Raw genomic sequence first — 14,426 nt, 5'->3', positions numbered from 1 at the left:
GCAAATATTCTCATTAGGCTAATTATTCCATCGAATAACCTATTTTACCACTCAACCTCTTCAAAGTTAAAAAAGCCCCAAAATACAGTTAAGAGACATTCATTTATCTTTCTTTTCCGATTGTTGATCCCCACAGCTCGTAATTCTTATTCCTAGGACGATAGGACAGGTCTACCGAATTGACGTAGGGGAGAACAGTGCATAACGCACCCCCGGGGCAAAATGCTCACTCATAAAATCACTCATATAATCTGTTGTAGGACATTTATGAACGACTATTATCATTACAATCCATAATTAATTATCCATTACTGAGCACCATTGGAAAAAAAATAGTCAAATCCCTTCATATTCACACAAATTTAACTATTTGCGATTCTTCCACCTCACCAGTAAGATTGTACTTCGATCTATTACGAAAAAAACAAACAACCATGCGTTCACCATTATTTTACATGCAATTAAGTCATTTACACAGATTTACACCACCATTCGAGCGTTTTGCCTTAGGCCTATTTTTGAAACATTTTTTTAAATGCCTTGAAAAATCATATTCTTCTTCTTCCTCTTATTGGCATTACATCCCCACACTGGGACAGAGCCGCCTCGCAGCTTAGTGTTCATTAAGCACTTCCGCAGTTATTAACTGCGAGGTTTCGAAGCCAAGTTACCATTTTTGCATTCGTATATCATGAGGATAACACGATGATACTTTTATGCCCAGGGAAGTCGAGACAATTTCCAATCCGGAAATTGTCTAGACTGGCACCGGTAATCGAACCCAGCCACTCTCAGCATGGTCTTGCTTTGTAGCCGCGCGTCTTACCGCACGGCTAAGGAGGGCCTAATGGTTAATATTATTGGCGCTCAGTCAACAATAATCATTGTTGAGTTTTCTAGGCATGTAGCCATCGGCGTTGTAATAATAGTGGAGACTGGGGTACAGTAAAACCTCCATGAGTCGATATTGAAGGGACCATCGACTTATGGAAATATCGAGCTGTGAAATAGGAAATCTTTGGAAAGCTGTTTGAAGGGAGCATCACAGTAAAATGTTTTTTTAATATGTCATAAATTGCTTCCATGAGTCGATATCGAGTCATACAACATCGAATCATAGAGTTTTAACTGTAATATGCACCCCCGGGAAAAATGACCCTTTGGCATTTTTGAGTAAATTTTCGGCAGTTTTCCCAGAGTATTTACTACAGCGCATGTAGTTCGGAACGACCAATCCAGTAGTAAACATTCTTGAAAATATTCCTGGAACACCGCTTAAAATGCCAAAATGTCGTTCTGCCCGGGGGTGCATATTACCCCAGTCACCCCTATTAGGTGGCGTGGACATTTATTGCCATACGACGGTACGCCGATTCATTGACGACGGCGGTGACGATAGAAAATCATCTTCGATGTTGCTAGTTTTGATGTCAAAGTCTTATTTTCGAAAACTCTTTAATTTATGCTCTAAATGAGCTCGATGAGGATTTCGTTTTGTCAGAGCTAAGATGAACATTTCAAGTTTATATTCATGCACATATGTATTATTTTTTTGTTTTAGAAAATCCTATGAGTTCTAAGTTTTGATATTTATTGTTTATTTTAAATTTCATGAACGAAGAGCAGTCGTACATAAATATAAAAAAAATGGTAACGGTTATCGAATAAAATTCAGCAAACAAGCATCATTTTTACCAAACTCTCAGTATTCTATTTTGTTGAGCACACAGCTGTGCGCATTTTCCGAGTTGCAGCAAGCAAAAAATGAGTGTGTATTCCTGTTTACGTATGAGAACACCTTCGAAAGAAAAATGATTGGCATTTTCGTTCACGCCAGCAGCATCAAATGGGGGAAAAAGTCGTCAGTAAACAAGATTTGGGGTGAATATCTTCATCTTAAACGTCGTTGGCCCACGTAGTCCGCAAAGTCATGTCCTCCGTAGTAGAAGAAAAGGCTAGAAATAACAGTGGCTCTGGATTATATGAAACTTCGTACAAGCATCTGAAATACAAGTTTTTTTTTGTTCAAGTGTACTTTTTTATTAAAAGGCGAGTATTCCTTTTTATAAATAAAATTCAGAAGAACTCTAGTTGAAAAGGAAGACTTAAATTCAGTGCAAATGTATCGAAAAGAAATGCTTTAGAGGGTCGCGGATAAAGTATTCTATATTTTTCATTCAGTTCAAATTTTAAACGAGGTTTAAAAAATTAAAATTTACAGTAAATTATTACATTTACTATGTTCAACGTATTATATTTTATGGCCACAAAGTTCTAAAACCAAATAATTTATTGCTGTACTCAACTTAAATTTTATCGAAATGTCATATATGCTTCATAGCTTCTTACTCCTTTATCTGTTGTGATAGTATCCATAGAACGGTATACCCATAGAACGCCAAAACAAGTATCACTCAACCAGCTGGTGGCAACATCGTAACAGCTGTTAGCTCTGTCGTTGTTAATAATTTTTAACTACACGTGCCATCTTTATTCATACCCGAAAAGTCGGAAGTCGCTGAACGAATAGACCAAACACAACAAAAATCATGTAATACTCTATTAAGTCGTCATCACTTCGGTGGTCGCCGAGAAAGAAGACATCTGCAGACAGGGAAACGACGAAAACTCCCGTGCCAAAAGTCATCCCGCCTCAGTTGGCACAATCATCGTTCCATGAAGTCGAAAGTCGAGGCCCCGCAACGAGCGGGAAGCCAGATGATATTTTATCTGGACAGAAACGACATCTTCTGGTGATGGTTGGAAACTTCCTAAGTATTGTGAAACCACACCAGATGGCTGAAGTATGTGTTTGGGAAAGCTTTACTTCGATGATCATAAAATGCGCATGACCAAGGACCATTAGGCTGGCGTACATGCCAACCATACTGTGGTTTTTATTGGAAAATTATTTTCTGCACGCTAACTTTCACCTACTCAGTGACTGAGTAAAATTGTATTGCCCTCTCTTTTCTTCCCACGAAAATTTTACTCAATTTCCGTTAAAAGCGGGACTACTCAAAACTATGAGTAGTCCTGCTTTTGACGGAAATTGAGTAAAATTTCCGTGGGAAGAAAAGAGAGGGCAATACAATTTTACTCAGTCACTGAGTAGGTGAAAGTTAGAGTGTGTACTCTGGTGTTTTCGATTTTGATTATATTTGTGATTTTTAGATGAAATTACATTTTATGGACAAATTTAATCCATGATTCAAAATTTCAAGACGAGCAGAATGTGCCGATACTGAATAATGATAAAAACAATATTTTGTGGTGAATGAAGTACACAAAAGCACGTTACATAGAAACGAAGATATTTTTCATCAACATTCGGTTTTGACACAGTCTGTCCTTATGGACAAGCGTCCCGGAATCCAAAACTAAATGCACTCGCGTTTTCAAGGCACAATAAAAACAAAATACGGAAGCATCGCAGAACTGTCATTTTTATTATTTCAAGCATGCTGCGACGCAGCAAAGTTAAAATAAACGGATGACAGTTACGCGTTGCTTTCGTATTGAATGGTGTGCCCTTGAAAACGTGAGTAGATGTGAATTTGAATTCCGGAAGGCTTGTCCTTATTGTTCTGAAATTTTGATTTGGAAAATTTGACAATAACATGTATCGGAATTGGAACGTCATCCAGAATGCATTATGATTTTAAATTTGCCGTAAGTTGATCTACCTGCATATAAATAAATAATGAAAAACAACAATACAAATTGAACCAAATGATAGTTTTGTTTTCCATACCATAAGCGTTGGACAAATTCGAATACAACCATATTTCAAAAATTATTTCTAAATAAATAAATAGTCTAAATGTCGACCAGTCTAATGATCATTAATTTAAGATATATTCACTGACTGGTCTCTCCCGATTCTGCGCACATAGTGCTTGTCGCTCTGCGATACATGCGCTGAGTATATCTCAAGCCCAACGAACTCGAGAAAATATTTTATTCGACCAATAATTTTGGCGCCTGTTAAAGAAGCAACGATGGCGATGGATTGTTGGCTGACGCTACCCTGTATAATTAAATACTCTGCATTTCCGTTGTACTTATTGTACTGCATTTTTTGTTTTGATTTATTATTTGTGTATTGCCAAATGGAATTGAAAATATGTTGATAACCAGTTGAATGTTGCAAATAAAATCGTAATATTCAACATGGTCACTGCAATATATTTAATTTATGTCCTAGTCACGAATCTAAAGACCACACTTACCTTGGACCCGTTGGATTCGGCGTCTACGCCCAGCAGTTGCTTCTGATGGCTTCCGCCGCTGTGATCTTGGTATCTCTGGTAACGATACAGCTGTTGACTGTTTCCGATCGATTCACATGAATATTGGTGCTGATGGGGCTTCACCACCGGGCCAGCACATTCGAACTTTGCGGCGGGGCGATACGAAGCAGGAGGCGAGGAGGGCTGTGTCGTTGCTGTTGTTGTTGTTATCGATGACCTCCGGCTGATGGCCGACGCGAGCTGCAGGATATCCTCTTTGGTGGAGTATGCCTCGCCAAAGTCTGACGATAACGGCGGATTGTGGAAGGAGAAACAGATGGTTTTTAGAAAATTTGATTGAATATACTATAAACAGTCAACGGTAGGTTTTTATTCAACAATGATGGCAGTAGTGACAGCAGGCGACGTTAAAATTGGCCACAGGAAAAGTACTAAATTAACACACTGCAGTTAAATGTTGTTTATTACCCACGCCTCATAAGGGATGGACATCTTTTATTTTTAAGACTCTTTCGGCACATCATTAGCTGCACGGATATACTCACACGAATACATTCGAAAGCACGATAATTGTGTTGGAATGTGTACAAAAATGTTCTGTTTTCGCTAGTTTCGCCACGTATACAATATGATATATGCAGCATGTTTGTACACGGTATTAATGCCTTTCCGTCGGTGAATAACATTCGTTCTGTGTCTAGCGGATTTTTTGAAATGTAGTTTGATTTATAACATACTGAAGTTTCTAACATGTAATTTATTTATGGTGCATTTATTTATTTTTTAAATTGAATTACACATTTAAGTCATGAGTAAAGATACGAACACTCTATTTTTAAAAATTGCATTACTAAGAGGCCTTTAACAAAAATTCAATTGGTTTATCAATTTAAAACGCAACACGAAAAATACATGAAAAGATCTAAAAATGTACCCGAAAAGCGATGTAATGATTGCAAGATGAAAGAAACATCAGAATACTGGAATGTTGATCCAAATAATTCGGTGCGAGGTACAGAGATGCAACACCATGCGTCTCCATCGGATTGTATGGCAGAAGACATTCAAGCAAAGTAACTGAACAATTTCGATTGAATTTCAGTCGATTTTCGAGTCTTAAGTTTGTATTACAGTTGTAGTAGTAACGTAGACATATTCCAAAGGTTCTTTTGTAAATAACTATACGGAAAAAGTTAACAACACGAGTGTACATAGTTGTGTAATAGAAATATTTTATTATATATTTTTAATTTTATTATGATCATGTACCGTTGTCGAGGGGTGGGGGTTGGGAAACTAGGATAAATGGGGGTGAGAATGAGTCACTGTTTAAACTACGAAGAATGCTTGTAGAATCGATTTCATGTATGTATGGGCAAGAAAACTAAATTATCAGAGACCTTTTTGATCGATTTTGTTATCCGGCCACCAGACTGTCCGTGGAGCGGTGACCCATTTTTACCCCCTAGACCTATTGTCGACCGCGACGACGGTATTTGAATTTGTCCGTTTGTACAATCTAACGGTGTAAATAAACCATAAACAAGAGAAATATTTCGGCTAATTATAAATTGTTCCCTCAACCCCCCAATCAGTCATTTGGTCATTAATACTACACACACGTAAGCCACTGTAACGCCACTTGGCGAAAAATACATTCACCAAAACTGCACTCTACCAACCGGTGAGCAGCTGATCTAATATGCTGCAGAAATATAATGCGATCATTTCTCACCGCACCAAGGATCGTTGCCCAACACGCCGCCACCATAAAAAATGTATGCATTATGAAAACTGCACTGTCTGGTGGTCCTGTATCATGTGCCAGACCAGTTGCGGGGCGATACGCCAAATTGCATGTACCGCTTAGTGAGGGAACATAAATTTCACGTGAATCAACATGATGCCTATATTAGAAGGCGCGCGACGGCGGCGTCGTGTAATGGCCGCCAAACGTTCGCGGCTGTTCAAATGCAGCAAGGGTGTGAAAATTGAGATGCCTAATTGTAATTATCGATTTGCTTTGATCGTTGGTTCTAGAGATGAACGAACGTCTTGGAGATTCCGATGCTGTGCGAAAATACATGAACATACTAATTAAATTAGGTGAAAATGGAATCCCACGAGGATTACTGGCGTGGTGTATAAAGATTTAGTTGTATTTTCGAGATTATACTCGTATTTATAGCTGTAAAGCTATATCTAGAGATTAAAATAAAAAGTTCCTACTACTGGGATAGACTGAAAGTGACCTTGGACAATATTTAAGTAAAGAACAGTGCCAAATAGGATGATTAATTCATAAGTTGGATCTGAATTGGAACCAACGTCACGCTGTGCCGTAGGATGGGGATGATGTGAATCAAATAAAAGAAACAACCACAGTTTGGCATTTGGTATTTTCGTTTGTGTGTAAACATTTTGAATACAGGTGAATGGTCGTTTGTTTTCACCTTCACTAGAGGTGCGCTCCGCTCTACAGTTGTGTTCGCAGGCGTTGAGAATGTGAGAAGTAAACAATGTGATGTTTTCCTAGCGTCTTGATATACCGTGGGAGACATTTTCCGATCATGACTAATGTGAACTCTTTAAGGTGATTCGTGATCACTTGTTCATTCCAACAATAGCAATTGAATAAACGAAGATGGTCGAGATTCCAAAGTATTAAATAATAAACATCATCCACATATTATAATCTAATAATATAAATGGAAAAATTTATGATGAAAACGTGGAATAAGATTGGGGATGGTTTGATTTTAATAATTTTTCCATTATCCAATACAGTCCTACCTTTGTTTTTTATGTATGTTTGACTTTCGAGAAGTTCGAACGTTCAACGTATCAGAAAATCAAAATTAACTAAAAAAAATCAAAACGTAAGAAATAGGGAGTTATAAATGATAAATGAAAAGATAGGCGTCTCCCTTCTTACTTCGATCTTCCCACTTTTCACAGTGAGAAGTAGGAAATGATTAGTGAGACGTCTCACTTCTCACTAATCATTTCTCACTTCTCACTGTGAAAAGTGAGTAGTGCCAAGTGGGAAATAAGACGTGTCACTACTCACTTCGCACTTCTCACTTTTCATAGTAGAAAGTGAGAAATGAGGAGTGAGAAGTTAGACATCTTTTTTCTCACTTTGTTTTAATATTTTCTCACTTCTCACTGTGAAAAAGTGATATCTCACTTCTCACTTCGCACTACTCACTTTTAACATTAGGAAGTGAGAGGGACAAATGATTAGATAGAAGTGAGAAGCGAGACATCTTATTTCAAACTTCTTATTAATCATTTCTCACATATCACTGTGAAAAGTGGGAAGACCGAAGTAAAAAGGGAAACGCCTCTCTTTTCATTCATCCTTTCTAACTCCCTATTTCTCACTTTTGCAGTGAGAAGTGATGATGGAGTAGTGAGAAGTGAGACGTCAGATTAGCTATTTGGCCAAACAACATATTCGGCCAATTGACTTGTTTGGCCAAAAGACCTTTTCGGTATAATGACCTGTTCAGCCAAATGACTTTCGGCGCAATGGTTTGTTCGTCCTAGTGGCATTCGGCTAAATGGTTTTCGGCCAAACGACCCTTCCCCGTTTTATTGCTTTGTTTTATATTTCTTCAAGGAAATCTTCTTATTTTTTATTGCTCTTTATTGATTTTTTTCATGGAAAGTTTTTAATTTTTTGCGGAAAAAAAAAATTTTTTTGGATAATTTTGTAGTTGTTTATGGCTAATATTGATTTATTTATGGAAATTTTGTATTTTTATCCGTGGGACATTTTGATTTTTTAATGAAAAATTCTTCTTGTATAAATGAAATTTTTAGTTATTTTTGTTTTGTGGAAAATTGTTATTTGCTTATAGAAATTTTGCATTATTTAGGCCGATACAAATATTCAAAAATAATTATGTCCCCCCTCCCTCGGATTTTTTAGCCAACAAAATACAACAACAACAACAAAATAAAATAAAATTCGGATAATTTTGAGGATTTTCAAAACATTCTTTAGCAAATCCGAGTTTTTTTTAATTTTTTTTCATTTTAATATTTATTTTTTATTATTACCCTTCCCCATTTTGGAGACCAGTAGGACATAATGTTAATTAAATATTTGTAATGGCCTTATGATAATTTAATAATTATTTATTGCTCATAACCTGATATAATATTGTATATAAATAAAATAATATAATATATAAATAATATTGCTCATAACCTGATTTTATAATTGGTAATTTTCTATTCATTTATGGAAATTTTTCTAATTTTTTTTAGAAAGAGTTTTTATTTTAGTCATAACCTAATTTCAACCTTGCATATAACTTTGTCGGGATGCAAATGAAGTAGTATGATTTACGTGTGGAATTTTTAAAATATGTTCAGTCTGAATTATTGCTACAAGAGGAAGCCTTTTCACAAGAGGCCTGGAAGCCTCCTTACAAGAGGCCTCAAGCCTCCTTACAAGAGGCCTAGAAGCCTCCTTACAAGAGGCCTGGAAGCCTCCTTACAAGAGGCCTGGAAGCCTCCTTACAAGAGGCCTGGAAGCCTCCTTACAAGAGGCCTGGAAGCCTCCTTACAAGAGGCCTGGAAGCCTCCTTACAAGAGGCCTGGAAGCCTCCTTACAAGAGGCCTGGAAGCCTCCTTACAAGAGGCCTGGAAGCCTCCTTACAAGAGGCCTGGAAGCCTCCTTGCAAGAGGCCTGGAAGCCTCCTTGCAAGAGGCCTGGAAGCCTCCTTGCAAGAGGCCTGGAAGCCTCCTTGCAAGAGGCCTGGAAGCCTCCTTGCAAGAGGCCTGGAAGCCTCCTTACAAGAGGCCTGGAAGCCTCCTTGCAAGAGGCCTGGAAGCCTCCTTACAAGAGGCCTGGAAGCCTCCTTCCAAGAGGCCTGGAAGCCTCCTTACAAGAGGCCTGGAAGCCTCCTTACAAGAGGCCTGGAAGCCTCCTTACAAGAGGCCTGGAAGCCTCCTTACAAGAGGCCTGGAAGCCTCCTTACAAGAGGCCTGGAAGCCTCCTTACAAGAGGCCTGGAAGCCTCCTTGCAAGAGGCCTGGAAGCCTCCTTACAAGAGGCCTGGAAGCCTCCTTACAAGAGGCCTGGAAGCCTCCTTGCAAGAGGCCTGGAAGCCTCCTTACAAGAGGCCTGGAAGCCTCCTTACAAGAGGCCTGGAAGCCTCCTTACAAGAGGCCTGGAAGCCTCCTTACAAGAGGCCTGGAAGCCTCCTTACATGAGGCCTGGAAGCCTCCTTACAAGAGGCCTGGAAGCCTCCTTACAAGAGGCCTGGAAGCCTCCTTACAAGAGGCCTGGAAGCCTCCTTATAAGAGCCTCCTTACAAGAGGACTGGAAGCCTCCTTACAAGAGGCCCGGAAGCATCCTTTCAAGAGGCCCGGAAGCCTCCTTTCAAGAGGCCCGGAAGCCTCCTTTCAATAGGCCCGGAAGCCTCCTTTCAAGAGGCCCAGAAGCCTCCTTTCGAGAGGGCCCAGAGCCTCCTTTCAAGAGGCCAGAAGCCTCCTTTCAAGAGGCCCAGGAGTAACCCAGGTAACCGTAAGGATTTAAAAAAGCCGTACGTGCGACTATAACGCTATCACAGTGTTAACATGCTTTATACTGGCTCTATAATAGCTCAATTTAGCCGAAAGGGCGAAATATAGTGCTAATGGTTACCTGGTAAGTCAATTATGTTATTTGGTCAAATAGCTAATCTGACGTCTCACTTCTCCCTACTCAATCATCACTTCTCACTGCAAAAGTAAGAAATAGGGAGTTATGAATGATAAATGAAAAGAGAGGCGTCTCCCATCTTACTTCGCTCTTCCAACTTTTCACAGTGAGAAGTAGGAAATGATTAGTGAGAAGTGATAAGTGAGACGTCTCACTTCTCACTAATCATTTTTCACTTCTCACTGTGAAAAGTGAGTAGTGCCAAGTGAGCCACTTCGCACTTCTCACTTTTCATAGTAGAAAATGAGGAGTGAGAAGTGATCTCTTTTTTCACTTTGTTTTAATATTTTCTCACTTCTCACTTCTAACTTCGCACTACTCACTTTTAACAGTAAGAAGTGAGAGGGGAGAAATGATTAGATAGAAGTGAGAAGCGAGACGTCGTATTTCTCACTTCTTACTAATCATTTCTCACTGTGAAAAGTGGGAAGACCGAAAAAGGGAAACGCCTCTCTTTTCATTCATCCTTTCTAACTCCTTATTTCTCACTTTTGCAGTGAGAAGTGATGATTGAGTAGTGAGAAGTGAGACGTCAGATTAGCTATTTGGCCAAATAATATATTCGGCCAATTGACTTGTTTGGCCAAAAGACCTATTCGGTATAATGACCTGTTCGGCCAAATGATTTTCGGCGCAATGGTTTGTTCGTCCTAGTGGCATTCGGCTAAATGGTTTTCGGCCAAACGACCCTTCCCCGTTTTATTGCTTTGTTTTATATTTCTTTATGGAAATCTTCATATTTTTTATTGCTATTTATTGTTTTCTTTCATGGAAAGTTTTGCGGAAAAATTTTTTTTTTTTTTGGTAATTTTGTAGTTGTTTATGGCTAATATTGATTTATTTATGGAAATTTTGTATTTTTATCCACGGGACATTTTGATTTTTAATGAAAAATTCTTCTTGTATAAATGAAATTTTTATTTATTTAAATTCGGATAATTTTGAGGATTTTCAAAACATTCTTTAGCAAATCCGAGTTTTTTTTAAATTTTTTTTTTTATTTTAATATTTGTTTTTTATTATTACCCTTCCCCATTTTGTAGACCAGTAGGACATAATGTTGATTAAATATTTGTAATGGCCTTATGGTAATTTAATAATTGCTCATAACCTGATATAATATTGTATATAAATAAAATAATATAATATATAAATAATATTGCTCATAACCTGATTTTATAATTGATAATTTTTTATGTATTTATGAAAAAAAAATTTTAGAAAGAGTTTTTATTTTAGTCATAACCTAATTTCAACCTTGCATGTAACTTCGTCGGGATGCAAATAAGGTGGTATGATTTATGTGTAGAATTTTTAAAATATGTTCAGTCTGAATTATTTTTACAAGAGGCCTGGAAGCCTTTTCACAAGAGGCCTGGAAGCCTCCTTACAAGAGGCCTGGAAGCCTCCTTACAAGAGGCCTGGAAGCCTCCTTACAAGAGGCCTGGAAGCCTCCTTACAAGAGGCCTGGAAGCCTCCTTACAAGAGGCCTGGAAGCCTCCTTACAAGAGGCCTGGAAACCTCTTTACAAAAGGCCATGAAGCCTCCTTACAAGAGGCATGGAAGCCTCCTTACAAGAGGCCTGGAAGCCTCCTTACAAGAGGCCTGGAAGCCTCCTTACAAGAGGCCTGGAAGCCTCCTTACAAGAGGCCTGGAAGCCTCCTTACAAGAGGCCTGGAAGCCTCCTTACAAGAGGCCTGGAAGCCTCCTTACAAGAGGCCTGGAAGCCTCCTTACAAGAGGCCTGGAAGCCTCCTTACAAGAGGCCTGGAAGCCTCCTTGCAAGAGGCCTGGAAGCCTCCTTACAAGAGGCCTGGAAGCCTCCTTACAAGAGGCCTGGAAGCCTCCTTACAAGAGGCCTGGAAGCCTCCTTACAAGAGGCCTGGAAGCCTCCTTACAAGAGGCCTGGAAGCCTCCTTACAAGAGGCCTGGAAGCCTCCTTACAAGAGGCCTGGAAGCCTCCTTACAAGAGGCCTGGAAGCCTCCTTACAAGAGGCCTGGAAGCCTCCTTACAAGAGGCCTGGAAGCCTCCTTACAAGAGGCCTGGAAGCCTCCTTACAAGAGGCCTGGAAGCCTCCTTGCAAGAGGCCTGGAAGCCTCCTTGCAAGAGGCCTGGAAGCCTCCTTGCAAGAGGCCTGGAAGCCTCCTTACAAGAGGCCTGGAAGCCTCCTTACAAGAGGCCTGGAAGCCTCCTTACAAGAGGCCTGGAAGCCTCCTTACAAGAGGCCTGGAAGCCTCCTTACAGGAGGCCCCGAAGCCTCCTTGCAAGAGAGGCCTGGAAGCCGCCTTACAAGAGGCCTGGAAGCCTCCTTACAAGAGGCCTGGAAGCCTCCTTACAAGAGCCTCCTTACAAGAGGACTGGAAGCCTCCTTACAAGAGGCCGGGAAGCCTCCTTTCAAGAGGCCCGGAAGCATCCTTTCAAGAGGCCAGAAGCCTCCTTTCAAGAGGCCCAGAAGCCTCCTTTCAAGAGGCCAGAAGCCTCCTTTCAAGAGGCCCGGAAGCCACCTTAATAAAATTTATGAAATTGAGAAAAAACTTCCATGGAAAATTAGATTTTTTCATTGACATTTAGGACATTTAGGAAAAAAAAAACCATGAGTTCAGAAGTATTTCCCAATTCCAATTCTTTCGATTTTTTATGTGATATTCATCCAAATTTTCAAGAGAAATGCTTCGCAATTTCCACGAGAAATTCTCACCAATTTCCACGGTAAATTCTTCCAATAATTTCCACAGAATATTCTTCCGAGTTTCTACTGAAAAATTTTCCGAATTTCCACAAAAATTCTTCTGGAGAACGGCCTTAGGGTCTAAACGCATAACCAAAGGTGTATCGACTAGTTTTCAAAGTGGTACGGTACATGCTCTTTGCAGTGAATGTTCTGTGCTGTTCAAAAAAAATCTCTGGAGTGAGGACTTAAGGTCTACACGCTTAATCAAAAGACTATCGATTTGTTTTAAAAGAGGTACATGGTCATTGTGGTCTTTAGAATTAAATGTGATAACTACAGAAGCTCGCTATGCACTATCCAAGGATCGCTGGAGTAAGGCCATAATTCTTGGATAATGCAGAACATATGTTATGATCTCATTCTATTCTAAGGACAACACAGAGCGATTTCTATTCTTATCCTTTTCTGAAGCATTAGGGAGAAAGGTGGTAAAATAGATACGTTAAGGATCTTCGTTCAATGAAAACACAAGATTATAGTAATTTGTCATTTTAAAAGTTTAATTGAAATAAAAATGATTTCGATTTAGACCAGAATCGAACGACGGTACCTAGATGCATTCGGTGGCTTCGTAATGGAAGGCACGATTTTTCTATCAGTTTTATAAATAATCCTAAGGATGTGTCTCATTTGGAGAATTGGACTTAAAAGTGACAGTTCGAAAATTAGCAAATAACCCGGTAATAAGAATGACTGGTGCTGCCCAGCAATTCCAATAAGACATCGATGCAAAATGATTCGATATCTGTCAAAAGTAATCTTGCTCTGCGAGCAGGGTTATTTGATAATTATTGAAATGTCACTTTTAAGTTTTATTTCAGTTTTATTCTCCAAATGAGACAGACCCTAAATAATATTTAGTTAATTTGAATATATTATAGTTTATATTGTTGTTATGTATAATTGTTCATCGTTTAGCGGATCCTCACAATCTACCACTTTTTTAGAGTTGGGTGAATATTGATCGGTTAACCTGAACATAACACAGAAATAGATTCTACATATATCCAAAACACAGATGCTTTAATATTGTACAAACAAGAATAATATATGTTCTGTTACAGAAAACATCAAACGATTTTATCGGATTAACATTCATTATTTTTACGTTAGTACGTATTTTTGTTTTGTTCGAAATTCCAATTAATTACCGCTATCAGATAACCCAAACAACAGAGATGAGCCAAAACAGATAGACGGAAAATAGCACCCATCAATTGAGTCTATCCTACCAGGTTTGACCTCCGCCGAGGCGGCGACAATCTCATCTTTCAGCGTCATTTCCGCGGTGTCGGCGTTTCACTTTTATTCTGCACGAGAACCAGTTTGGCGATCCACGCGTGCGCTTCCGCCGACTCGATAGCGGCTTGCTCTCCGATGACCACTTTGCCGATTATTTATACTTATTTCGTTTGGGTTCTAATCTAATGCGATGGGGTTTTGCTATAATTCACTGGTCGTCGTTGGGGTCGTCGTGGTTTTCTTGAGGAGTATCTCGAGCTATGAAACAAGTTTTTCTTATTCTATGTAATTCTCATGTCGCACATAACACATTTGACAAACAAAACTCCATTCCAGCAGGTTTCTAGACGCTTAGAAGTGCCTAGTAAAGAAGTGCTATCAAAATCCACTGTTTATTCGACTCAAACCATAACAGGCAATCACACCCTCAATTGGTCGAATATGGAGAAGCTTTGTACAACAGGAATCCGACTGTATAATGT

The 14,426-nt window shown here is 39.2% G+C and overlaps 1 protein-coding gene across 5 annotated transcripts in view; it reads right to left on the bottom strand.

The window, feature by feature from the left end:
• The window catches only part of LOC134218394 (obscurin), a 189,780-nt gene extending 175,561 nt beyond the window's left edge, over positions 1-14,219 (bottom strand). For 3 of the 5 annotated variants that reach the window (XM_062697333.1, XM_062697332.1, XM_062697334.1), the window contains exons 1-2: positions 13,935-14,202; positions 4,233-4,534 (exon numbers count right to left, since the gene is read on the bottom strand). In XM_062697333.1, coding sequence (XP_062553317.1) covers positions 4,233-4,534; positions 13,935-13,983 — 351 coding nt within the window. In that variant the 5' untranslated portion in view covers positions 13,984-14,202. Of the gene's footprint in view, positions 1-4,232; positions 4,535-13,934 lie in introns of all 5 variants that reach the window. The other 2 variants (XM_062697331.1, XM_062697336.1) reach the window with 2 other exon arrangements.
• Between the last annotated feature and the right edge of the window lie 207 nt (positions 14,220-14,426).

The sequence above is a fragment of the Armigeres subalbatus genome, chromosome 2 (assembly GCF_024139115.2).
Source record: "Armigeres subalbatus isolate Guangzhou_Male chromosome 2, GZ_Asu_2, whole genome shotgun sequence".
Classification (NCBI taxonomy): Eukaryota; Metazoa; Arthropoda; class Insecta; order Diptera; family Culicidae; genus Armigeres; species Armigeres subalbatus.
The sequence above is the reverse complement of the archived record's forward strand: the minus strand, read 5'-3'. Positions and strand labels throughout refer to the sequence as shown.